Here is a 26,144-nt window from a genome sequence, read left to right on the forward strand (position 1 = left end):
AAAATATTATGCATTAAACATGCTACACAAATCTTTTGAAACTTCATAAGGGATATTACATTTCAGCGACCTGCTAGATCAGAGGTGCCCAAGTCCAGTTCTGGAGAGCCATCATCTTGCAACTTTCAGATGCATCCCATCTCCAATACATCTGAATCAAATGAACTGCTCATTACAATGCCTCTGCTGAGCTGAATGTCTGCTGTTGTGTAAATTCAGAAATTAGCTTCAGGTGGTATTGAAATAGGGTCCATCTGAAAGTTGCACAATGGTAGCTCTCCTGGACAGGACTTGGACACCCCTGTGTGAGGTTGTAGAATCCAGAAGTATTCCTCAGGAAAAAATTTTGCTTTTTTAGATTTAACACAAGTCCTCCTAAAAAAGAAAATCCACACTCTTAAACCGTAACATTTGCTGAGAACATGTTTTTGACATAAAATATGATGACACTAGTGACTATTTTTACACTGAAAATAAGAGCAATACCCAAAAAATATTTAGGCAAGTTTTCAAACAAAGATGTGGTGTAATAGCTGCCTAGTTTAAACCAAGTCCGTTAATTTAACTGACACCAGAAAAGAACAGAATAGTAAACATTATGATCTAGATCCATTCAACCTCCTTCAAAAAACACTGAACAAATCTGTTGATTCAAATTTTTAAAAAAAATGCAAAAAGAAAATTCTGTGAAAATGTCCACAAACTGCAGCAGCCTACTACTTTCCTACTTTAATTTTTTCCCCTTAACTTGTATTTTTTCCCCCACACAAAACCAAAGAGATGAACCATGTAACTTTATGAAATGTCAAAAACAAAAAAGACCTACTCCCAAAATGATAATGTTCATCACAACCTCATCAGTAAACATCCTCCAGAAATACCAGTCAATTGTTATCCAGTAAACTCTGTATTACTTGTGGCTTTAATATGAACAATGTCCCAACAGAAGTTCACAAAGTGCAGTTCCTTGAGGTGTTAAGCTTCCAAAACATGGCGTTCTTCTGTCCAAACAAAGAAGACTGAAGATCTTCTGTCCTGTTGCACAACATGCCAGTGTCTTTACTGTGAGGTCTGAAGTCTTCCAAACAAATTTTGAACTTTGGGAGACATCTTGTGCTGCTCAAGCTGCATGAAGATTTTTTGGAACACTTCAAATGTGAAGCGCAGAGCCTTTGGATAAGCCAAGTTAAGGGAATATATCAAACCCAGAAGCAGGGCACATGCTGAGGCAACTGAAGTCAGGTCCTGCAACACCTCCACTCCCTCAATGACGATGCCAATGTCTTCTGGGGGTTCTTTCAATCCCTCTCCCTCCTTCCGAATCACAAACATGGCCATGGTGAGTTGTTTGAGTTCCATCTGGGCATCATCTCCGCTGCTGCCCTGTAGTGAGTTAAACAATATGTTAAAACTTGAACACTGTAACTAATCTCTCACTACAGAATTTGGAAAATAAAAGCCTTGTAAATGCAAACACCAAGTATAAGATGTACAGCTTGTGAATTGAAGAGTGGTTTACGGCATTTGAAATATCCTTGATAAATTTTCCAAGTTGCTTTACAAATTGAATAACTCAAAGGGTGATTTTTAATGTTTTTGAAAAGATAATACATGTATATAGCTTTATATATGTTCCATCATATTACAGGCTTTAGCTTAAAAACCAATTTCTTAGATTTTATATCAAAGCAGAATACTGATCCAGCCAATGGTCATCTTAGGGTGGAACTCAATACAAAATGCATATTTGTGTTGCTTGTCAGATATTTTGGAGCTGGTATCAAAATACCATGACTCTAAAACATATTCTTATTAACTTGTTTGGCATATTGGTAAACAAGAAATGAAGTTGATGTGCTCTGCTGAACAGCAAATTCACCATTTCTGGATTTAAGCAGGATACAGCCATGTTAAATTTACATTTCTGACACCAAATCTGCCCCATTTTTTCAAACAGATGTTCACATTTAGAAAAGCCAGTCCATAAATCATTTAAGAAAGTAAAAACAACTGACATTGAATTTGTCCATTTGCTTGAATGGGATGAGATGCAACTTTAAACCTTTAAAAACTTACACAGTATTCCTTAATAAGGTCTTTTGCATCCTCTCCAAGAAAGGTGACGAGCCCTTTCAGAACACATTCCCTTCGAATCCCAATGTCTTCAACCTGGAGAAAAGTTATCGTTATCAATATTTCATATCTGAAGAGATTCATGACATAACTAATATATTTGGGCTGTTCACAATAGCAAAGACCTATCAGATGCCATAATGTACAGCCCACAAGTCCACTGTGTTTTAATGCTGCACTTCAAAATTATTCATAGTCCACCTCTGCCACATTTTATCCTTCACATCTCAATTTGTGAAACTAGACTGTATTGTTAAGGTTACGGCTTTTTCTTAGCACAATCTACCAGAGCAAGTGAATATCATTTTCCATTAAAGAGATCTCTTACAGCATAGAATTGATACAAGTTTAACATTTAAAAATGTTAAACTTTAAAAGCAATAGAAGCTCAAAAATTTGGCTAAATTGCACCGGTTTCTGGCAAGTTGGATAGAAAGGTGTATTTTATTGAATTCATGAATAAACCAGAATACAAACTTACTATAACAACTAAATGCAGCAGAAATACATGACAGGCAAACTTGCTTTTCTTCAAATGATATCAACTTTGCACAGAAAGTGTATCAAGTATTATAATTAAAACAAAGTCTGAAAGTAACTAATCACTTTAAGTTCTTTGTTTTAAATGGAAAAAGGTAAATGGCCATAGCTTAGTTCACTGTGTCCATATTGATGATATGCATACCTCATCATAAGTTCTCATGATGCCAGCCATTTTTGCACGTGTTGCTCCTCCTTTGGCCTGGATGACTTTAATCAGCTGACTTGAGTGCCTGTCCAACTGGGCCAAGAACGTCTGCTCAAGGGGAAGAGCCATGAGCCTCTGGAACTCCGCATTAATCTGTGAAACAAAAAAAAAAATTACTATGTTAAAAAAAATTACTTAAAGTAAATAATCATTCCCAAAGTCTAAGTTCAAAAACCTTGACATTTAATTTCAATCTGCATTACTACCTCTTTCTGTTGGAACAGAGCAGGCCATCTGTCCTTGAAATCCTCTATACCAGGTTCTTCATTCACCACCTCCTGACGCCTGTAGGCAAAGGTACGAGCCATTTTCTCCGCAATGACCCTGTCATTGTTCCTCCTTTTGAGTGCTGCCAAGAGTTCAATTCTCTCTTTTTCCATGCTTTCTTGTGTTTCTCCCAATGGAAAGGATGGATAAAAGTTGGCTTCAGCTCGTCTTGGCTTCTTTATTTTTGCAGCAGGAGAAACAGAAATACTAGCTTTGGATTTAAGAGAGTTTACAGACAACTCTGGACATCCTTGTGATTTGAGTAGAGTCCTGTAGTTTCCCATTTTGTACTTCAGCCTTTGCTTCCAACCGTAGCAACCATTGAATGAACCGGGCTCTTTTAAACACGGATGTTTTTTAACCAAGGCCTCTGCAACTACACAGAACTGTGCATCCTCTGGGTAGGCTCTGTATCTGTAGATCTCTTCTACTAATCTATTTAGGATGTCAGTCTTCATTCGGGAGGTGACTGTCAACATTTTGTTGTTTGCTTGATACTCAGAATTCCCCTTCTCTAGCTGACGTTCAGTGTCATATGAAAATATGGGAATGGGAAAGTTGGCTGGCCATTGTTGTGTTCGCGATGACAAGGATTCAGGGGAGGAGAGGATTATAGTGTCATTTGAGGCTAAAGAACTGCTGTCGTCAGAGTGAACTGTAGAACAAGATGGAGCTGTTTCAATGACATCAACAAAAGTTTGAATGGCTTTTTCTTGAATCACCTTGACTGTTCCCAAGTCCTCCAGGTCAGAAGTTGAGCTGAGGTTGAAGAAGTCATTACCAAAGTCTTTGTCCATATATTGCAATCTGACATTGGTCTTTAAACCAAAGGTATCCTTCACCTTGCTGAGAAGTTCATCCAGAGAGTCTGGTATGCCATCTGGAAGAGTCAGTTTTTCAGTGTTGCTCTCTCCTAGAATCACCTTCAGTCTTGCAGGTTTTGAACTTGCCATGACAATCTGAGAAAAGGTTACATACAGAGTTAAGCAATGCTGGTCGCTATTTAAAGTCATTACAAAATATTTTATATACATTATTAGTCAAATGTTTGGACATTTGCTTGTAGAGGGCCAAAAAAATATTAAGGTAGTTATTAAAATATTACTGTATTTTAAGTTCAGCCATACAAACACAAAAGTCTTTTGTACCACGCATTTAATTTTTTGTACAATCTTGTATTACCTCACCCTTAAACGTGAATATATCTTTTCACAGTAACAAGACGTATTCCTCTAATTCTGTAGTCTTCCAGCGGGTATACATCTGTTAGGTCTTGTAGCTCAACCAGTTTCAGTTCTTTGTCTGATGTTTTCAGCTCATAAGATCTGTAATGCTCAACATACCACCCCTCAAGTTTTCTGACCAGAAAGAATAACTGGTTTGCCAGGATCACCATTTGGATTATTTCAATGAACTCTGGTAATCCTCCTAATGAGCCATGGATCAAGATCATCCCGCATCTGTACTTCAGTCCATTAAATGTTGCACTTTTAGTCATGCACACTGTGGCCAGATTTGAAAACTTCTGTTTTAGAGCATTTACTATTCCCTTGTCGAGAACATCAGTTGTTACTGTGGAAACATTTGTAACTTCCAAAAGAGGTTTAGGAAAACCAGATAAATGCAAATGATGTGCCATCTGATACTGGTGTCTCTCTGCAAGGGAACAGAGGACATTTTTAAAGCACTTGATATTTCGTGCAACTCTTTTAAAAAAGCTATGCTTAGCTTCAAAGCGCATGGACCATAAGGCTACTAAAGGACCAAATTGGCGAATCAAGTGCGGGTAATGTTCCAAGAAATGGTGTTTTGGTTTAAGGTCACAATTAGGAAAAACCTCCTGGAATTGTGTTCTGTGCTCTGAGATCTTAAAGTCAAGGTAAGCAATAGAGTCCTCTGTGTGAATAGGACAGACCACAAGATCAACAATGTCCCTTAAGTCTGTTAAGATCTGCCAAGCTGGCTCTTCATGTTGCACTCTGTGTCCAATCAACAAAGGTAAAAATCTGATCAAACTCCAATTCTCATGTGCATTACCCCCAACACTTTTTTTGGCTTCAAAATTGAGAGCAATTGGATGAGGTCGATTAGTTTTATCAGTCCCCTTAAAATTGAAAGATGCTATTGCGTCATTCAGTGATACCAATGTGAAATATTTTTTCTTAATCAAAACACCCAGACACAAAGCTAATTCAAAAGGAACAACTCCTTCAAAAAGGTCATGCACAATGTCTGGAGGAAGACCTGTGGTAATGTCAAAATACAATAAATGTGATAAAATGGAAGTTGATTTGACACCCTGATAACTTGGCAATTCACGTTCCTGAAGAATTTTTAAGTGATCTGCATGAATGCTTTTCGTTCTCAGGGTAAATGCACCACTTCTAACCTCTGTAGTTTGAATGTCTGTTTTAACTGCCAAACAAAACCTACATATGTATGACCCTGTGAAGTTCTCTACAAAGCCACCAAGACTGTGGGCAGCAAGATTATCTGCAACCACGCACTGAACTGTGCCTTTTACAGCTCTACCCAACTTTGACACAAAGACCCCTTCTTGTTCCAAAATCACAAGCTCATTAAGTAAAGGTTCTAAAACCTTCTCGTAACCATAGCACTTCAAATCATTAGTTTTGATTAAAGCAGCCAGGTAAATGGAAGACAAGTTAGAATTACACCCCTGTGGCAAATTACCAAGAATCCAGTATAAGCCACAAATTTTATGCTTCCGTTTAGATGTACCGAGAGGGTTGCATATTTCAAAATCATCAATATACAATATTAATGAAATGCTCTCCTCCTTACACAAAAGCTCATTTTCACTAAAAAATGACCCGTCATAGAAAGACCTATATGTATGAACACTACTTCTTTGTAGTAGTTTATTCACACAATTTAAATTATCAGTCTGATCCAAGATAACCTCACAGTCAAGAACTTGCTGCAAAGACTTTAGGATTGATACATACTGGAATGACTTATTATTTTTTTTATCAAGAATATATTCTTCAGGTTCTACCACTTTAAAATGTCTTTTATAGAATTGTTTTCGTCTCCAAGCACTAGAAAGGGAGCCTTTATCTCCTATTGCTTTGTTTACAGGGTTTGTTTCACAGAGGGCCCTGGCAAGTTTTTCAATAACTGACTGGTCAAACTGGCAAAGGTGATCATGTAGTATTTGGGTTACAGTTCTGCATGTAACTGGCAGGGACAAAGAACCAATTAAATAGTTTAACTCCTGCAATAGTTCATCAATAGCTGCATTTGACACAAGAAAACTGCTTTCTAACTTTAGAAGAACTGATGCAAGTTTAAGTTCAATATCTCTCTGTAAGTTTTCAGAATCAGTCTCATTAAATGTGTGATCTTGATTAGCTTGTGCAGTACTGTCTTGATCAAAAATATCAGTACCAGAACTAACACACAATTCTTCACCACAGTCTAATTGTTTTTTTTCAGTAATCCCAGTCTTAAATGTATTGCTAATGTCAGAATGTTTTCTGTATTTATGACTTTTGTAGTTCTCGTAAATATTTGTTTGATAAACACAGTCCTGAAACACACACGTGACAGTTTCCTTGTTCTTGAGATGTTGAAATATATGTTGAAAAAAATCTCTCTCAGTGGAAAGTTGATTAAAATCACAAATGGGGCATTTGAATCTGGTTAAGTCTTTGGTAACTGTTTGTTTGACTGGATGATTTCTTGATAAATGGCTCAGTAAAGCATTCCAGGTCTTGAATCTACATGCACAACTTAAATATGAGCATGGATACGAATAACCCCGTCCATAATGCCTGTGGTCTAGTTTGTAGTGCTTGAGCAATTCAGATCTTCTGGAAAACACCCTCTTGCAGTCTTTGCATCTCCACATTAAGTGCAACACTAGAAGGACAAGAGAGGAACTTTGTTACCTATATGTTGCCAAATCTGAAGGCAAGGAAGATGAAACAAATATGGAGGCAAGAGTCAATTTTGAATACTGTGACAACCCTAGCCCCATGCAATACTTTAGATGATTGTTTTACTGCTTGGTAAAATATAGATTCAGAATGGATTTGTTACCATAACTATTTCACTGTTTTTAATACCATACTGAAAACACTCTATATTAATCAATGTCATATTGTTAGTATTGCAAGGAATTTTTTTAATGCACAAATACACATTTCTTAAATTGCCCTTCTCAGTTGCATATTCCTTAGGATGGGAGTAAGCTTTTTTTAATGACTCCACAGTATTTTTAGGTTGTAATTTTAAATTTTTTGTGTGCATATATATCCACAAATATATATGCATGTCTGTTTGTGTGAATAAATTGCCTGTCACTTTCTGCTGTTGCACTGGAAATTTCCCACTGAAGGACAATAAATGTCATTTCTATTCTTATTTTATATCTGTCCACTATTTAGTGTTAAAAATTACAGTAACTTTAGATATTGGTGAAGACTTTGCATTTTAGAGCACACATATTTCATATTATCAAAATAGCATATTCATTTTGCATTTAACTTTTTTTTCTAAAATTAGAAGCTTGATGATATTACATGAATCCTTTATGAAGAAAATATGGCTCACCTTATGTGGTTTGATGATTCTTGGTTCTAGGCCTGGAAAGAGAAGTGGGTAAAAGAAGTTAATACAACAGGGTTCTAGCCAGAAATGCTAATGCCTGAAATTTTCATTTGATCTTAATTTTTCTTCTTTCTTTTCCTCGCGTTCATGCCGGTTGTCATTTCGATTTCTGTAGCCGGTGAAATCAAGGGCGCGGACGACCATAGGGAGATCAAACATGCACATTGTGAACTGTCCGTGCGCTGTGGTAGATTGCAAATTGCAGAGAAATAATACAGGGCAAGAAGCGATCTAGCCGGGGCGGAGTCTGTGGGGCAGGCTACTAAATGCAGAGCTCCGAAAGTGAAGCTGTGAAATCCTCAGCCCAGCCCGAGGGCGTCTAAGCCCGGCCCAGTGCCTGGGGATCAACGGCTAGCTAGAACACTGCGCAATGTTCCTACAGACACAATTTGCTTTTTTAAGAGAAATGACACCTGATGGATTCTTAGCGCTGTCAGGATATTATGCGTTTTATATTATGTCGCCAGTAAGCAGCATGAGAAAACTGGAAAAAATGGCTTCACCGGCTGCAGCTAACAGTGCTTAGCACAGTGGAGTTGCATCACATTAAATTAGTTTTGCACAGAACAAACCCGCCTCTGTAATTTCAAGTTAGGTTTTTTAGCGTAAAAGTACACATACAAAATAAACATTCAGTCTGACTCAGAGTAGTTATGTTAAAACATGTTGAGATTTGAACCGCCGAACAGCGCGGCTAATTACAATTAGCAAATGTGTTAAGAGCAAATAACTGATGACACTTCGACGTTAAACACAGTTCAATGTTTCAAATTTAAGGTAGAAAAAGTTTTAAATATTTTTACACCGTTTATTTAATGTTTGGTTATGGTGGGGCAGCATACTTACTGTTCTATCTGAATCTCGTCGACAGTCAATGCTCAGAAGAAATGGCGGTCGGTACCAGAGATGCAGGATCTGCCCCGGGCGGAGCTTACGTAATGACGTCAGACGTAAAGCTGCATTAAACTTAATTGTTTCACTTCGACTCAAATTAAAAAGTTCGTTTGAGATAAAATGCGTGATTGTTAAGTTAATTGAACTCATGAAAGCAAGTTGTCATAACTAAAGTAAAAGAATTAAGTCAGGTTAATGTAAATAAGTCCATAACATGAACTACAGCCCAAATACACTTTTTAGAGTGTAACTACTAACCCAGCAAACGCTTCTGTCAGCAAACACACCTCAGTACAACAATACCTGAATTTACTGACCTGTAAATGTGCTTTTTCCTCCCAAGAGAAAAAGAATCATATTTAAAGATAAGAAAACAATAATGGGCTTATCAAAGTAATAATCCGAACCTCAAATTTCACTTTTTACCATCGTCAGAACGTCACTGTCTGTGTTATACTTAGCATCTTGCTGTGGTCTGTGTCAGATGTGAGTCCATCTGACTGGTCAAATGTTGTTGCCATCGAACAAATGGATGCCTGCATTAGAAAAGGAAATCCCATATATTGTGTCCAAACAGCCCTGTGCTGTGTTGATGTTATATAAACAGATCCTGGTATTATTATGATTTCATTTTCTGTCAAAATAAGATTCACAAGCAGCAGACAGAAAGGCCATAATTCCAAAAAAATATTATGACCAGAGAAACATTTATTCCCAAATCATGTATGGTAAAGAATAATTAGAGCTTATGATGATAATAAACCATATGAGTTGTGAGATGTTGGTCTGTTTCCTCCTGATGGTCAGAGTTAGGGTTAGGGACCCGGTTCTACTGGAACCAGAACTCCAACATCTGCTCCACCTCCAGCTGCTGTGGCTCTGAGTCAAACCAACCTGTTCCCCTCCTGGCCTGTGGGGGCGCTGCACCAAGAACCACTGAAGGAAACGACACAAAAACCTCTGAAGATGCTGAGAGCAACTTCCTTCTTCACCAGATGGAAACAAGATGGAGGCGTCAGATTTTAGAGGATTGAAGATTTTTCATTTGTTTAAGTCTAAAAACCACGAGCCGTTTTTCCTGCTAGCGTTAGACTAGCATGTTTGTTTTGGTTCTATTTACCCAGAATGCCCTGCGCTGTAGTCCACTTCCTGCTTTAGATCTACCTGGAAAACCTTTAGTTGTGTATCAATGTGAGGCCACAGAAACTTATCCTGCACCGACTGCTAACCAGATGTTTTTAGGATTTATGGATTTTAGTTTTGGTTGTTTGATAATTTAACAAATGTTATGACTGCGTTTTTATGCTTCGCTGCACCTTGTGACTAATTACCCCCACAGTTCCTCGCTCACTTCAAAAGAGTCGTTTCAGCATCCTTAAATGTTTCTGTCCCAAGACGAGGAGAGTTTGTTTCTGTTTCCATCTGCCTCTGTCTCGCAGGCACACTTTGGCAAATATAGTCACTGTGTGACTTAAGCAAATGTAATCATCTGCATACATATGGTGCATCACTAGGAATACTAAGAGGCCCACGGCGATCACATCCTGGTCCAGCGTGAAGGAGTGGCTGAGCTCTGCAGATCAGAATCTCAGCCTCTCCACTCCAGCTTCAGCCTCCAGTAGAGATGAATATTCATCCCAGCTCAGCCTCTGGTCATGAATATTTATAGGGTTAACACCAGATATGCAAATGAGCCAGTCAACCCAGATGGCTTCAGATCTCAACATAATGATCACACAGACCTGCACAAAGACGCTCAGGAAGAAGGAACACACACACTGTCAGGCTGCGGAGCTTTTCCTCCTGAAGGGACGAACGTCAGGAAAGCAGCAGAAATCAAACCAGAACAAAGTTTATCTGTTTCAGCAACATGTTATAATACCGCAATCTCACAGCAAACACATCTCTCTGATTCTAACACAGACATTCAGGAGGAAAATTCATCCAGGTGAGCCGAGAATCTGTACCTGACTATTCAGAATTATAGTGAGGCAGAAAACGCAGATTAATGGAGATTACAGGCACAATAACAGGCCCAGAGCCTGAACACAGGAGCAAAAGCTCCATGCTAGATCATCTTCCATGCTAAAGATGCAATAAGAGTCCTTCACAATAAAATATGAGTCAGATAAAATGATAAAAAGCAAAGATTCATGCAAGTGTCTATTATAATAAGCAAACAGTCCAAATCTTTGAAAAAGAGACACATGAATAAGAATATTCAATTACTTTCATTTAAAATTACAGACTGAGATACTAATAATTTCTGTCCAGTTTAAAATAACTAATATTATTTTAAACTCTACCTTCTTCCACCGTTATGAGACATTCATGTTGTAATAACTGAACACATGAAACTTACATAAACATTCAGTGAATCAAAAAATGATTTGAATGAATTTATCTCAAATTAACAAGAGTTTGGTCACAGCACATCCGAAACGTTCCTGACATGAAAACGATGAGATTCTCTGGGTGTCATATCTATCAGCTTTTATTACTGAACATTTCTGTTTATTGCATCAAAAGTTACAATAAAAACTTCCACAGCTTGTTTCCCACAGCGGGTTCAGACAGAATGACCTTAAAGAGACAGAGGAGGCAGACCTACGTCCAGACATCATGCTTTATGTTCTGGTCAGGAAGGAGACGTTTCCAGGTTGTATCAGCAGCTGGAGGAGACAGAAAGCTGCAGACTCTCAGCTGAATGTTAAAAGATAAACCTGTGAAAATGTGATTTCTTACAACCTTCCAACCAAAACCAGCCAAAAGAAAGGGCTGATTCCAGGCTAAATGAGGATGATCCCCTTTAATAACATATTTAAGGTTCAAATGTTTCAAATGTCCACAACCAGAGGATTTTCCTGGTCCACAACTGGAGCGTCCAGAGAGACAAAGCCTCCCTAACCAGCTTATCATGCAGAGTGAGTGAGCGTGGTGCAGGTGAGCCACATGACACATCCAGTGCCTCTGCACACATGCAGGAAGAGATTAAGGCCAACCAGCTTGTTGTCCGTAAGCTCGACATCACCTGAGATCAGCTACACACACACACACACACACACACGCACACACAGGCCTGTGTGTGTGTGTTGTCATAGAGTCTGAATCCTTCACTTTACAGGTAAAAGTCCAGTTTGGATCAAAGCAGATGTGGAATCTGGAGGTTAAATCCTTAAAAACTAATGATGTGACTCATCATGTTTCGCTCTCCTCTGTAGGGGAGGAAAACCGGAAGCTGAAACATTTTGCATCGATGAAAACAGCAGGAGGGACCCGAACCCACAGCTCAGGGCCGTTCAGTGAAATCAAACAGTCCATGAAGTTCCCAGCCTTCGCCACATCGTGCTGCAGCGGACGGAGACGGCTGCAGCAGAGGGAGGCGGCTGCAGCAGAGGGAGGCGGCTGCAGCAGAGGGAGGCGGCTGCAGCAGCGTCTGAGCTGTTTTATTGTGCGGTCAGAACGGCTGGCTGTGACTCAGAGGCAGAGAGACACCTGAACGCAGCATGACCCCCAGGTCATACAGCATGACCCCCGGTCATACAGCATGACCCCCAGGTCACACAGGATGACCCCTGCATCACACCAGGGGCCACATACTGTACCAGACCCAAGCCCGGTTATTCCTACCTGGGTGGTTATTCCACTGAGGCGCAGCATCCTGGATCAGGTTTGTCCAAAATGTGGCGCGGGGGCCAGTTGTGGCCCTGAGCTGATTGTGTGATGACCCTCACTTCAATTCAAGAACGCTACAAATTTACCATCTTTCTGTTTTTAATTAAGGCAAAATGATCAGAAAATAAAATTTCTTGAGAAAATATTGTATTTAATAACCTGATATTCTTTTTATTCACTTCTAAGCTCCACATCAACCAAAAGTTGACTGTTTTGCACCCAAATCTGCTTTTAATTACTTTATTAACCTTTGTTAAATGCACAGTGGAGCAGTTGGTAGCACTGTTGCCTTGCAGCAAGAAGGTCCTGGGTTCGATTCCCGGGCGGGGTCTTTCTGCATGGAGTTTGCATGTTCTCCCTGTGCATGCGTGGGTTCTCTCCGGGTACTCCGGCTTCCTCCCACAGTCCAAAAAAACATGTCAGGTCAATTGGTCTCTCTAAATTCTCCCTAGGTGTGAGTGTGTGTGTGCATGGTTGTTTGTCCTGTATGTCTCTGTGTTGCCCTGCGACAGACTGGCGACCTGTCCAGGTGACCCCGCCTCTCGCCTGGAACGTAGCTGGAGAGGCAGCAGCTCCTCCCGACCCCATTAGGGACAAGGGTGAACAGAAAATGGATGGATGGATGGATAAATACAGCAAGCGCGTTCAAAGAAAGACTCAAAGAAATTCAGATTTTATAGATCAGAATTATGTTCTAATTTTTACCTAGAAAATTTCTTTAAATGAGTCAAACCTTCAAAAATACTTTAAAGATTGATAAAAATGGAATTGAACTTTATTTGAATTAATCTTTTCTACATGAAGGATTATTGAGAATTATTATCATTGAGGTGACTTACTGCGCCTTATGAAATGAAGCAATAATTTATTACGTCTGTTTTTGAAGATTCTATTGATGACGGGCCTCCGCCGCCGCTGGGCCGTCGTACCGTCGGGCCGCCGCCGTCGGGCCGCCGCCGCCGGGCCACCGTACCGTCGTACCTTCAGGCCACCACTGGCCTCGTAGACGTTGAACCAGCATCTCTGAGGAGTTGCGTTAAGACGCTGCTGCTAAGCTACAACATGAACCAACAAAGATCCTCTGAGTGTTTTTAGCTTCAGTTCGTTGTGCCGCTGCTGACCTTTTATCCTACTGAACTGTGCCGTGTTGAATCTGTCTGGATGTCCATATGTGTGTCCAGCTGTGACAAACACATGGTCCTGGATGTGCTGAGTCATGGTGAGGGGCTGGTAAACGGCTGAGTCATATTTTTGCTGTCGGGTCCTGCAGGCAGCAACGTGGCAACCCGCTAACCAACCGACTTCCTGCTACATGTGGAGATCCAGCAGAGAAACTCATCTCTTCTTAACTCTCTGCTGATGAGGCCAGATTTAGTAGATTAACAGTCATGATGAGTAACATTGATGTTATCAGAGTTAAAAGTGTGGTTGTTACGGTAACAAGCTGCTGTACAAATCTTGATTAATTTTGATTTTCTTGATGTTGGTCAAACTGAAGCTTTCCTGCTGACGTCAGAATAATTTACCTCTTAAAGCTGTTGAAGCACAAAAACCACAAAATACACATCAGGCAAATCGTTCAACACATCTATAAAGACAGATCTATGTTCTCTGTGTGTAATTTTCTACCATTGTTTCCTTTAAGGACAAAAACATGAAGCTGAGACAGAAGACTGAAAAACATCTCTGCTCAGTGTTTGCTGCCAATTGTATTTGATTGTCGCTGCATTGTAATCACAGTTTGTGCCTCAGTGGGAGGCAGAAACACGGAAACATCCTGACTGACAAAATGACAGCTTATTATCAGCACCAAGCACATCCCCAGGGTTTAACACACCACTGGTACATTAGCTCATCAACCGAGTACAGCAGGACTGGCTGGGAAATATTCTGGGTAACATTTATGAAAAACTAACTTTCATCAATAAAACCGCCACAGTAACTGGACTGTTAACTGAAAAAGATCAAATGTTTTGCGTTGCATCTTCTAAGAGTCCATATCAGTTCCTCTGCCATATGCAGAAAGACATTTGCTGCAGGCTAGCAGCTTGCAGAGTTCAGGTTAATGTCAAATGGAAAGGCTTAAAAAAATAAAATTAGCAAAAGAATACAGGAATATTCAGCCAATAGCTGCAATTAACTGGCTGCTATTTATAGTGTTTGCTATAAAACTGGCGAAGAGGCAGCAGATATTTGAAAGTCTTTACTGTTTACAGAGCAGATGGAGGAAAGCAAATCAAAGTATTAAATGATTTAAATGTTTAAAACATTCATAGTGTCTTTCAAAAGCCAGAGAGAAAATTAAAGAACAAAAAGCATCATGAAGGAAGTCAGCAACAGGTGAGGGAGGGGCATGAGGAGAAGCTTAAACACAAACACAACTCAGATCAGCTCAGTGTTAAAAGAAAGACATAAAATCTCATTTACAGGTTATAAAAAGTTCTGCTGCTCTGTTCAGATGAGACCAGAACTTTACTGAACTGGTCACAAAAATAATAAAGACACAAAAGATTATTTAAGATAAATACATAAATGAATAAAAATCCAATAAAACCCACCAGAACTCCGTTAACCTCTGAAACTAAACTCAGGATTTACTTTTCCAGTTGTCATCTCAAGCTCTGTGATCATTTATAACTTTAACAGTCCAGCTGTGAAACACGGTGGTGTCAGCATCATACTGCGCGGATGTTTCTGAAAATGGGCGGAGCTAAATCAGGACGACCCCCGAGGAAAACCAGTTAGAGGCTGCAGGAGACTGGGGTCAAAGGTCAACTCCCATCAGTGAACCAGTCTGATATGATATAGTTTTAGATCAAAGAAGATCCATGGGGTAGAACGGCCTAGTCAAAGTCCCGGCCTAAATCCAGCTCAGAACGTGTGGCAAATCCTGAAATCTCCAGTTCTTGTTGGGTTGATATGTTCCATAAAAATATCTTCAGATTTTGTGTTTGTAATTTACAAAATGTAAAAACGTTTTCAAGGCGTTATGATAAACATGAGGATCATAACTGAGACTAAAGGAATGAGGAATAAAAAGCTTCAATCCTCTAAAACTTCTGTTAACCTTCAAAAAGCCAAATGAAATGTTTGTGATCAGTGTGAAGGAATTTAGCAGAAAGTGTGTGAACGTCCCCAGCATGTAGGTGTTCTGCTGCAAGCTGCTAATCTGAGTGTGAACAGATGGGATGCGCTAACCAGCTAGGCTAAATGCAGCTATTGTTGGCATGGGCCTAGTTTGATCTGTGGCTTCCTGATCCCAGGCTGCATAATTAAATGCAACATTTAATCCACTCAGAGTCGCTGCCCCAAAGCACAAAAAACCAACACTGTGCTCCTTCTTCCTGCTCCTGCAACCCAACGCTGCTCTGCTAACATCACAGCTAAAATCCTGCCATGTTAATTATCTCCTTCACTCAGTCACCAGTTATGATCTGCATTCAAATAAAAGTAACAACTTCAGACTGAGGGAACCAGGATTGCTTTTATTTCTGATATCTGAATTATCAGTGAGTTCCAGCTGTGATGGCCTCGGCTGTCTGAGCGCCTGCAGCGTCTGCAGCGTCTGCAGCGCCTGCAGCGTCTGGGCGTCTGCAGCGTCTGAAGCGCCTGCAGCGTCTGAGCGTCTGAAGCGTCTGAGCGTCTGAAGCGTCTGAGCGTCTGCAGCGTCTGAAGCGTCTGAGCGTCTGAAGCGTCTGAGCGTCTGAAGCGTCTGAAGCGTCTGAGCGTCTGCAGCGTCTGAGCGTCTGAAGCGTCTGAGCGTCTGCAGCGTCTGAGCGTCTGAAGCGTCTGAGCGTCTGAAGCGTCTGAGCGTCTGCAGCGTCTGAAGCGTCTGAGCGTCTGAAGCGTCTGAGTGTCTGCAGCGTCTGAAGCGTCTGAGTGTCTGCAGCGTCTGAAGCGTCTGCGTGTCTGCAGCGTCTGCAGCGTCTGAAGCGTCTGCAGCGCCTGCAGCGTCTGAAGCGTCTGCAGCGCCTGCAGCGTCTGAAGCGTCTGAGTGTCTGAAGCGTCTGGGCGTCTGCAGCGTCTGAAGCGTCTGCAGCGCCTGCAGCGTCTGAAGCGTCTGAAGCGTCTGAGCGTCTGCAGCGTCTGCAGCGTCTGAAGCGTCTGAGTGTCTGAAGCGTCTGAGTGTCTGCAGCGTCTGAAGCGTCTGAAGCGTCTGAGTGTCTGCAGCGTCTGAAGCGTCTGCAGCGTCTGCAGCATCTGCAGCGTCTGAAGCGTCTGAGTGTCTGCAGCGTCTGAAGCGTCTGCAGCATCTGCAGCGTCTGAAGCGTCTGCAGCGTCTGCAGCATCTGCAGCGTCTGCAGCATCTGCAGCGTCCAGCCAGCCTCATGCCTGCTGCATGTTTCAGCCTCAGAAAGCAGCCGATGGTCAGGAAACGATCATCAAGCTGAACGGCCGGCTGACAGGTTCTGTTTCACATCCAGATCATCTGGCAGAAACCAAAGCATCCAAAGGGAATTAGGAGACTTTTTATTGGCTGCATATTTCAGCCCATCAGTATTCAGAGTGTAGTGTGACCCTGACCACAGTTATAAAGCCAAACTAAAGCCCAGATTAAGCTCTGAGGTTTCAGAGGTTTCTCTAAATATACATGGAAATAGAAAACACATAAAAGTTTAAAGTCTTATTTTGTGACAGCTGCTCCGTCCCAGCAGGAAAAAGGCTTGTTCGCCATGGTAACGGCTTCAGCATATGAGCTCAGTTATTAAAGTGACCTCAGCAAAGACGCTGCTGATTCTAAACCTCAACATGAGGAAGAGGATGATTGCTGCTGGCAGTCATCTTCAGAAAAAGTTTCCTCTCTGAATCAATAACTTTTAAGATTCCTCCTTTACTCTCAGTAAGTAACTGTATATATGTTATGTTTGTTAAAAGTACCTTTGAATTTGAATTATATCTACTGTAACCTGAGAAGTAAATGATAGTTATTAATATAAATCTCTCTTAGGGAAGAATCGATCAGAGCAGTAAAAAGAACCAGTCAGAGTGGACGGGTTCATGGATTTGATCCCAACAGTCATGAGGACTGGAAGTGTCAGCCAGCTGGTCCTAGTCAAATCCTCCATTAACTGATTGTGATCAGTGAGACCAGCTCTAATGTTGGTCTAGTCAAAGCTCGGCCGGCTGAGAAGAGGTGAAGGAGAACGTTTTGTTTATTCAAAAAGCAAAAAGCTGTGTTATTTTTGGGACTGCTGGAGGAGCAGCTGGAGGTTCTGCTGCCCTGAAGGAAGCAGGTTGTGGGTTTGAATCCGGGTCTGGTTTCTCTCCAGGTACAAAGATTTCAGGCAAAAACTTCAGGGTCTCTTTTATCCAACAACAAATATTTGTGTTGTTTGTTCTTCCTCTTGCTAGTTTCTGTTTATCAGAAATGTTTCAGTTTCAGGTGAGTTTTTTCAGAACAATCTGCTGATGTGTTATAAATCAAAACGATCTGAGTCTCTGGTTCTGATCTCTGGACTGGACTGAAGAAATGTGACACATTTCTGGGACGTTTCGGTGTTTCAGGACTCGAAGCTGACACGCCTACCATGCATCCCGCAGCAGGAAACATGGAAACATGATGTCAGGATGCTTCACGTTGCTGCTGCACTTACACAAACTCAGCAGATCTGTCAGCTTCTCTCTGCAGGAGGACGGTAGCCACCAGGGAGTCCTGAGCCACATGCATGGATTCATCCAGAATGTTACATTCAGTCTCGATCTCAACAGAACAATGAAGTCATACTCTGTTAACTTCCTAAATACAACAAAACCTTTGACCTTTGTCTAAACAGAATCCCCTGCTGAGAAAGACGTTTCAGCATTTAGAACTAGGACCTGTCTGACAACATGAAGTAGGCAAAAAAAAGTTCAAAAAGCAGCACAGCGAGTTTCCACAGGAAGAGATTCAAGAACTTCAGCCTGGAAGCTGTAGAGTCATCGCTAAGCTTTGGGACTCCAGAGAACCTCAGTGAGAACGTTCATCCACAAAAACACGGAGGAGTGGAGAACCTTCCCAGCAGCCCGACAGAAACACTCCAACAGAACATCAACAACCATCAAACCGTCCTGCAGGTGAAGCTGCAGCCATCAGGTGACAACCTGCAAGTCAAGTCCAGTTGGACCCGGTACCAGAACCAGACCGGAGCATCAAGAACCAGGATTAGAAACAGCAACAGACAGAAGTTGTTGTCGGCACGAAGCCAAATGTCTGTCTGCATTGTGTCACATTCACACATATCTTATCTGCAGAGCACAGCTCATTATCACCCAACATGTTTTACATCTGTCATGTCACCCCCCCTGGCCGCGCAGCGCCGTGCACACACACACACACACACACACACACACACACACACACACACACCGTCAGAGCATCCTCCCCCAAGCAGGGTTGTGAGTAGAGAGGGAGGAAAGCTTTCAGCTCCAATTAAAGTGAACCTGCATGGCGTTTCTGAGACGATTCTGCAGCAACAGAAGGAAATCTGTTGGCTTTAATTACAGATTCAGTCATGATCCCAACTAGTTCAGTCAGCCAGCGACTAATCCTGCCTTAGCCACAGTAAGCTACTTATTTAGAGTAACTTGATGGCACCAACACAATGTGGGTACACTAGTTCAGGGTGTTGGCATGGCAACAGCCAACACCCAGAATAATAACAACATTCATCTGTCACTGAATCTTATTTATTTTTAAGACTTGATTGTGTAGCTGTGTGTTTCCGATAATATGACTTTTAAACTTTAAGTGGATTAATTAATAAGTCATAAAAAGGAAAACATCATAATCTGTGGCTTTTATTTAAAATAATAACTGATGAAAATGTAGCAATAATCTCCATATGTTTCTAGTATTGTAATATTCCATTTTAGCATTTCATATGCCAGATCACTTTTCATAATGTTCTTTCATTTGATTAAAATAATTGTTTTATGTTTATCTTTTAATAGCAGAGCAGCTCAGGTGATTTTCTAAGAACCAAAATCAGATTAATGGACCAGAGGAGACAGTAAGACCTTCTGCATGATTTTAGAGCATTTATTTTTAAAAACTTTAGTTTGCATTTCTAAGAAACAAATTAAACAAATTCTGTTTCTATGTTAATTCTTCTCTACTGGCTCTAATTATAAAAATGGATACAAAGATGATATTACTGCTGCAGCCTTTCTCTGACAGTATGGTGACTTTATGTCATTGTAATAGTATTTCAGTGTCAGTGCTGTCAGATTGTTACATTTTAAGTTAGAAGTTATAAAGTTATAAAGTTTCTCTTGTGAATCAGGAGAAGTGACTCAAACTGACATCGTAGAAAAACATTTTACCATATTTCCAACATAACTAACAAGCAGGAAACAATAAAAATAACTTTTGTGGATAACTCCCATACATGTCAGGTTTTTCCCCAAAATCTGATTTTTCATAGGGAGGAGTGTAAAAACTGTCCTGACATTTTTATTCCTGTTGAAATTCTTAAAAATGTGAGAAATCTGTTCATTTCTATTTGTGTTGTGTTGAGAAGAAAAGCTGTGTGGATTTTAGCAGCTCTGCTGTCATGGCGGCGTCCTGAGGAAACGCTGCTGCTCTCCACACTGACCCACACCTTCACACTCATGCATCTGATTTCAGTCAGCTGCATGAGGACGGCTTCCTGCAGCCAGAGGAAAACTCTCCCATCATCTGCCGTCTCCTCTGTCCAGCATGTCCTCTGCAGGACACTGTGGTTCGCTGTCAGACGGGTGAAAACCTGGAGAGGTAAATTTAATGTGTTTTATTTGGGAGTTCATGTGAAAGTGTCTGTTTGGTGCCTGGTAGTTTCGGTCCTTAGACAGACTCCTGCGTTAATCTTTGCTCTCTACACATTCAGTCACATCCACTGTGTGTTGCATCATGTGACCTGAGCCCCTCCTACTCAGCATGTTGCCTTTCAGCCTGTTTCCCTACTGATGGTCGAGTCGACCCGGTTCTACTTGGACCAGAGCTTCACCAGCTGCTCCACCTCCAGCTGCTGTGGTTCTGACCCAAACCAACCCCTCCTGGCCTGTGGGGGCGCTGCACCAAGAACCACTGAAGGAAACAACACAAAAACCTCTGAAGACGCTGAGAGCAACTTCCTTCTTCACCAGATGGAAACAAGATGGAGGCGTCAGGTTTTAGCGGTTGTTGGATTTCTCCTGCTAAGCTAGGCTAGTGTGTTTGTTTTGGTTGTGAGCTTATGAGCTACTTTGTCTGGCTCTATCTGAAATCTTCCAAAAATACACTGATGTTCACTGTTAAAAAGAAACCAAAAGCTCAGGCCAGATTTTGAAATGTGATGGAAACAAAATGAAAATTTAGTTTGATTTCTGTTTGATTGTCCAACATCAAATCAGCAGGAGAAGCTTCAACCTGAGTCCAACGTTTTCACCACAATCTGAACGGCCCAAACCCGGTCTGAGTCGCATCCATATGTGGAACTGAATCATATCTGGTAGTTTCCAAAACGTCTGCAGTCTGAACAGTCGCATCACATTTATCCAACTTTTACTCATCAACGTGAAACATGCGTCATAATTCAGCAGCAGAAGAACCCGGTCGGTGAATCTGGACCTAAACAGTGAAAGTGATAATAATGAAGTGATGAAATCAGTCTGAGTCAGTGAACGCATCACATCCCAACCCCACCACACCTGGTCCGACTCCACATCCGAACAGAACCAGGTCAGAACCGGGTCGAAAGCTGCAGTCAGTGCTCCACTAAAGGCCGTTGTTGCTAGCTCTTAGCTTTTTATCAGCGTCCTTCGTCTGCTGACCGTCTGCTGACCGTGTGGTCACTCTGACCAACTTTAAATTCCATTCAGAGACGCCGGCGGCCATATTTACATCTGTAAAAAGATCGGTGCGGCGGCCATCTTTTCTGCGCTGCGGCTACATTCTTCTTCTGCAGGTCACTTTGGAACCGTAAACCGTTCATACAAAAGATTGATTGCAGTTGCATTTAATTCATAGCCTGAACGACCACAAAGAAAAAAACCAAACTATTTCAGTGAAGAAATCTGAAGTGAGCATGAAGACCTGCTGCTAGAGCCTGTTAGCTCCAACACCCTGAGGTCTGAAGCTGGAACTGACTCACATTCATTCCTAAGATAAGATAAGATTTATTGTCATTGTCATCAACAGATTGAGATTTGCTCGACTCGAGTTAAAATGCAGGTTATGCATATGCATAATATACAAAGATAAAGAAATAAATAGTACAAAATGAGAATAAATAGACATCAGAAGATGGTTGCAGCGCCTGGAGGTGTCGCAACAGAATTGACATTTTTAACAAAGTGGTGTCAAGAGCAGAAGTTCTTATGCCTTTGAATTTAGTGCCATGGTTGCCATCGGGTAAAAACTGTTTTTTAGGCGATTTGTCCTGGTTTTTATTGCTCTGTATCTCTTGCCTGATGGCAGCAGCTGGAAGAGACCATGGCCAGGGTGTGAAGAGTCATTTAAAATGTCCAAAACTTTCTTGTGCAGCCTGGAAGTGTAAATCTGTTCCATAGTGGGGGGGGGGCAGCCTATGGTTCTAACCTAATGACACAGCAACGCCGCCTGGCAGCCTTAAATATGAGACGATGAACACAACTAACATCACCGGCTTCTCATTTAGCCTTTTCTAGAGCACAGGATGTATTTGCATAATGCCACCATATTCACAGGCCATTAGCACCAGCATCAGGGACTCATGTGCACAAATTTATTGCCTTGATCAATCAGTGCAAACTACCGTTCCGGTGAAAACGGTGAAATTCCAGCACAGCAGTGATGGACAAACAGGAAAAGACTTTCCAGATGTCTGCAGATGTTCCAGTTCAAGACTTTTCAGAGGTTGGATCAAATGATTCTGTTTTTATTGATGATCTGCACATTAAAATGAAACAATGAAATAAATCCTCTGTGGAATCATTTCCTCACCATGGCCAGTTCCCACAGTTCAAGTTTCCACAGTAAACCCTGCTAAAGCAAATCTACAATACAAACTCTTCCACTAGCAGTGCAGATCTATTATAGATGGTTCTGGTTCTATGGCTTTGAGGCCTTCTAAGGAAAAAAAGAACAGAATAAAATATCTGAGCTTTTTCCAACCAAAATAAAGAAACAACTTCTGTCTCTGAGCTGAAGGGAAAATGTGTAGAATTAGACAAACATGAACTGATGGATCTTCAAACAGACAATCAGAGGCAGCAGGGAGGAGCTGCAGCTTTCCACCCCATGAGCCCTGAACGCATCATCATAACGTTTCTGCTCCAACAGGGAGACTTACAGCAACCAAGTTTCTGCTGAGCAAATTCTGAAAAATATGAGGATGAAAAACCAAAGACAGGAACCATTTAGTGCTTCTTTGGTTTTACTGCGTTTCATCATCTAATGATGCAGGAATATCTGCCTGCGAGCCCAGCTGAATGTGGACCAAGCCGTCTCACACACACACACACACACACACACACACACACACACACACACACACACACACACACACACACACACACACACACACACACACACACACACACACACACACACACGCACGCACGCACACACACACACACACACACACACACACACTATTCATCTACAAGAGCTACATGACGTCGACAACACCAGCACAGTCGTCTGTGCTGGTCTCTGTGCTGGTTTGCGCAACCAGCAAACCTTTCTGGCTGCGCAAACCTTTGCGCAGCCAGAAAGGTTTGCGGCTTTCTGTCCCGCCAACAGCCGCAGCCTGCAGGTGCAAACAGAGGCGCCGCGGAGGGGGGAGGAGGGGGGTGTAGATATTGCGGGTGTGCACTTTGACAAACCGCAGCGCATCCCAACCACGACGCGCGCACATGCACGCGCACAATGAAGCTCACATTGAGCTGAGCGCGAGGAGCCGGAAGCACCAGACAGTCCTGACCTTGCTAAGATATATATATATATATATATATATATATATATATATATATATATATATATATATATATATATATATATATATATATATATATATATATATATCCTGCTGAACCCCCCCCTCACCCCCCCGCCTCTGCATCCAAACCCAATGGAGAATCAATGAAATTTGGAGACTTGGACACTATAGATAGATAAATAGATGGATAGATGGATAGATGGATAGATAGATAGATAGATAGATAGATAGATAGATAGATAGATAGATAGATAGATAGATAGATAGATAGATAGATAGATAGATAGATAGATAGATAGATAGATAGTCTACCTCTCTTCCTTCCTCTCTCAGCTCTCAGTTATTCCTCCTAATCCCATCCTGCTGTAACTCCAGAGGCTCCAGAGAAATAAAATCCTTCAGGTAGTAAATTCCGCTCGGGTTCACGGTTCCTCCACAGGGCGCGTCCAGCACCTACATCCTTCTCCGCTTCTGCCTCCTCTCTCTTTCTCGCTCTTCCCCGTCCTTTTCTCTCCCGGCTTCATCCCTCCATCACCGCAGAGAGAGAAATACCATCCGGCACCAGAAGTGAAGTGATTCTCCGAACCTGAACCCACCGCTCGTCCCTCTTCTGTTTCTGTCTCTTTTTTAATTTCTTCTTTTCCTCCAACGTTCTTCTTCTCACTTCTTCCTCACTCAGCCTCGTCCAGGTGAAAGTGGAAGATTTCCACCAGAAGACATGATTCCAGGTCAATGGTGATAAATCACATTATTCCACTGGACCGGACAGAATTAGCTGCTTATTAATAAGTCAGGGTTATGATCCATGAGTGATTCTCCTGTTTTTATTCTTTTTGGATTCAGGTGAATCTGTTCAGAGACGCGGATCTGGATCTTCTCTCCTCCTCTGATCCTGTCAGCACCTCTGCTTCTCTGCGCCTTTCCTCCACTTCCAGTAGAATAGAAAACCAGATGGAACCCAGATGACGTCCCAGTGAAGCTGTCCTCCTGTCCTCCTGTCCTCCTGTCCTCCTGTCCTCAGCGGTCCGGTCCGGTCCGGTCCGGTCCGGTCCTCGGTCCTTGCAGGGCGCTTCTCCCGCACGGTAATCCTCACCGCTCCGCGGGTCTGACCGGAGTGAAGCTGCAGCCAACTACAGCGAACTACTTCCTGCTGCAGATTTCAAACTAAAAGCCCTCAAATTGTCGATTTCACTCATTTCAGTTTTTATCTTAATAGTTCAATATGAACTCAGTAAATAAATCAAAAGATTTTTATAAATATGAATCAACTTTATATTTCTATTAATATATTACAGTTTTGATCTTCTGACATTTTGTCAGCTTTAAAAGCAAAGCAGGGAGTTTTATATATATAAGCACTATATTACATATTCATAAATAATGTTAATAATAATGTTGTTCCTGCTGCTCTCCACTTCAGGCCTTCATATTAAAACCAACTTCCTGCTCCGGTCGGTCCAGTCCACCAGGTTCTGACCCCGTTCTGCTGAGTAGTCTTTAGCTCCGCCCCCTTTGCACCCTTGTCCACACTTTGGCTAAGCCTCCACTTTGGTGAAGTCTATTACCCACAATTCATTGCTGCATGTGACGTTTTGTCACCAAACAAAAAACAGTTGTATTGAAATCATTTTTTCACTCCACTGTGAATGTGTGAATATTCTCAGTTTGTTCTGGATTCAGCCAGTCATAACGAAACTCTTCTGAACAGCCAGATCTCCTTCTTTCCTAAAATTGATCAGTTATTATAGATTTATTGTTATTTTCACAAAGGCCATAACAGTGACCGGTCCGCCATCTTGAATGTCGTCCTCATGATGTAACCGGTTCTGCCCCAGTTCTCCCATTTCTGCACACTTGGACCCTTATGTTCACTGAGTTCACATGGCTTCAGAATCTCCTGCTGTGACAGAAGCAGCACCAACAACCCGTCCAGATCCCGCACCACACAGCAGATCGAACGATTTCCTGTGAACACAGCACAAAGCTTTTATTTTGAAAGGCACCCGTCTCATTTCCTGTCTGCCTTCGGATTTGTTGCAGATCTTGACACCACCTGACCTCCTGGTTGGAAGTTGTTCTTGTAGAAAACGAGTTTCTGGCTTGCAGAACCTTCCTGAACGATCTGGAGCCAAATTCAGTTTTTGTCTGTTGGAATCGTTTCTTCAGATGTCAGAGGAGAAATTCTGTCCTTCTGCACATCGGGCATCCAGTGCTTCTCTTCTCCTGAACACCTGAACCCAGTGGGTGGATGTTACCTCCAGCCTCTGTGGAGCTGAACGCTGGAGGGAGTTCAGCCATTTGGAGCCCAGATGGAGGTTCTGTTCGGTTCCCTGGAGCAAATAAAACCGTTTGGGATCCAAAGGATCCAAAGAGGTTTGAATGTTGAGATGAACTGAACCTTGAAGAGGGTAAATGTAATGGTAAATGTTTCCTACAGTTGATGCTTTGAACCAACATTAACGTTCCTGTGATCAGTTATAAATCGATGAATTATTGGCATGATAAGAGAAACACACCGACACACACACACCGACACACACACACCGACACACACACACCGACACACACACACCGACACACACACACACCGACACACACACACCGACACACACACACCGACACACACACACCGACACACACACACACCGACACACACACCGACACACACACACCGACACACACACACCGACACACACACACCGACACACACACACACCGACACACACACACCGACACACACACCGACACACACACACACCGACACACACACCGACACACACACACCGACACACACACACACACCGACACACACACACCGACACACACACACCGACACACACACACACACCGACACACACACACACCAACACACACAC

General features: G+C 41.9%; 2 protein-coding genes across 5 annotated transcripts in view; both read right to left on the bottom strand.

The window, feature by feature from the left end:
* Positions 1-24,364, bottom strand: part of lrfn5 (leucine rich repeat and fibronectin type III domain containing 5) — a 92,229-nt gene extending 67,865 nt beyond the window's left edge. For both annotated transcript variants that reach the window (XM_023353058.1, XM_023353057.1), the window contains exon 1: positions 23,581-24,364. The gene's annotated coding sequence lies outside the window, so the exon portion shown is untranslated. The remainder of the gene's footprint in view (positions 1-23,580) is intronic.
* On the bottom strand, positions 720-8,913 carry LOC111612267. 3 transcript variants are annotated; one of them, XR_002754502.1, is made up of 6 exons: positions 7,727-8,913; positions 4,336-7,033; positions 3,088-4,107; positions 2,819-2,974; positions 2,077-2,169; positions 720-1,383 (listed from the first exon to the last, which is right to left on the bottom strand). XR_002754502.1 is itself a non-coding variant. In XM_023353056.1 (5 exons), the coding sequence occupies exons 2-5, from the start codon at positions 4,099-4,101 to the stop codon at positions 1,060-1,062; spliced, it is 1,587 nt and encodes a 528-aa protein (XP_023208824.1). In that variant the 5' UTR covers positions 4,102-4,107; positions 7,727-8,913; the 3' UTR covers positions 720-1,059. The 3 variants fall into 3 exon arrangements, 2 of the variants coding, with proteins under 2 accessions (XP_023208824.1, XP_023208823.1); XM_023353056.1 differs by lacking the exon at positions 4,336-7,033; XM_023353055.1 differs by lacking the exon at positions 7,727-8,913 and having other exon boundaries at positions 4,336-7,604.
* Positions 24,365-26,144: the final 1,780 nt, after the last annotated feature.

Source organism: Xiphophorus maculatus, chromosome 19, assembly GCF_002775205.1.
Source record: "Xiphophorus maculatus strain JP 163 A chromosome 19, X_maculatus-5.0-male, whole genome shotgun sequence".
Lineage (NCBI taxonomy): Eukaryota > Metazoa > Chordata > Actinopteri > Cyprinodontiformes > Poeciliidae > Xiphophorus > Xiphophorus maculatus.

Excerpts from the sequence above, each read along its gene's own strand:
- LOC111612267 (XM_023353056.1), bottom strand. The coding sequence starts at position 4,101 with ATGGCAAGTTCAAAACCTGCAAGACTGAAGGTGATTCTAGGAGAGAGC. Across the intron at positions 2,975-3,087 it reads CTCTGTTCCAACAGAAAGAG|ATTAATGCGGAGTTCCAGAG; the intron begins GTAGTAATGCAG and ends TTTGTTTCACAG. Across the intron at positions 2,170-2,818 it reads TCATGAGAACTTATGATGAG|GTTGAAGACATTGGGATTCG; the intron begins GTATGCATATCA and ends ACTTTTCTCCAG.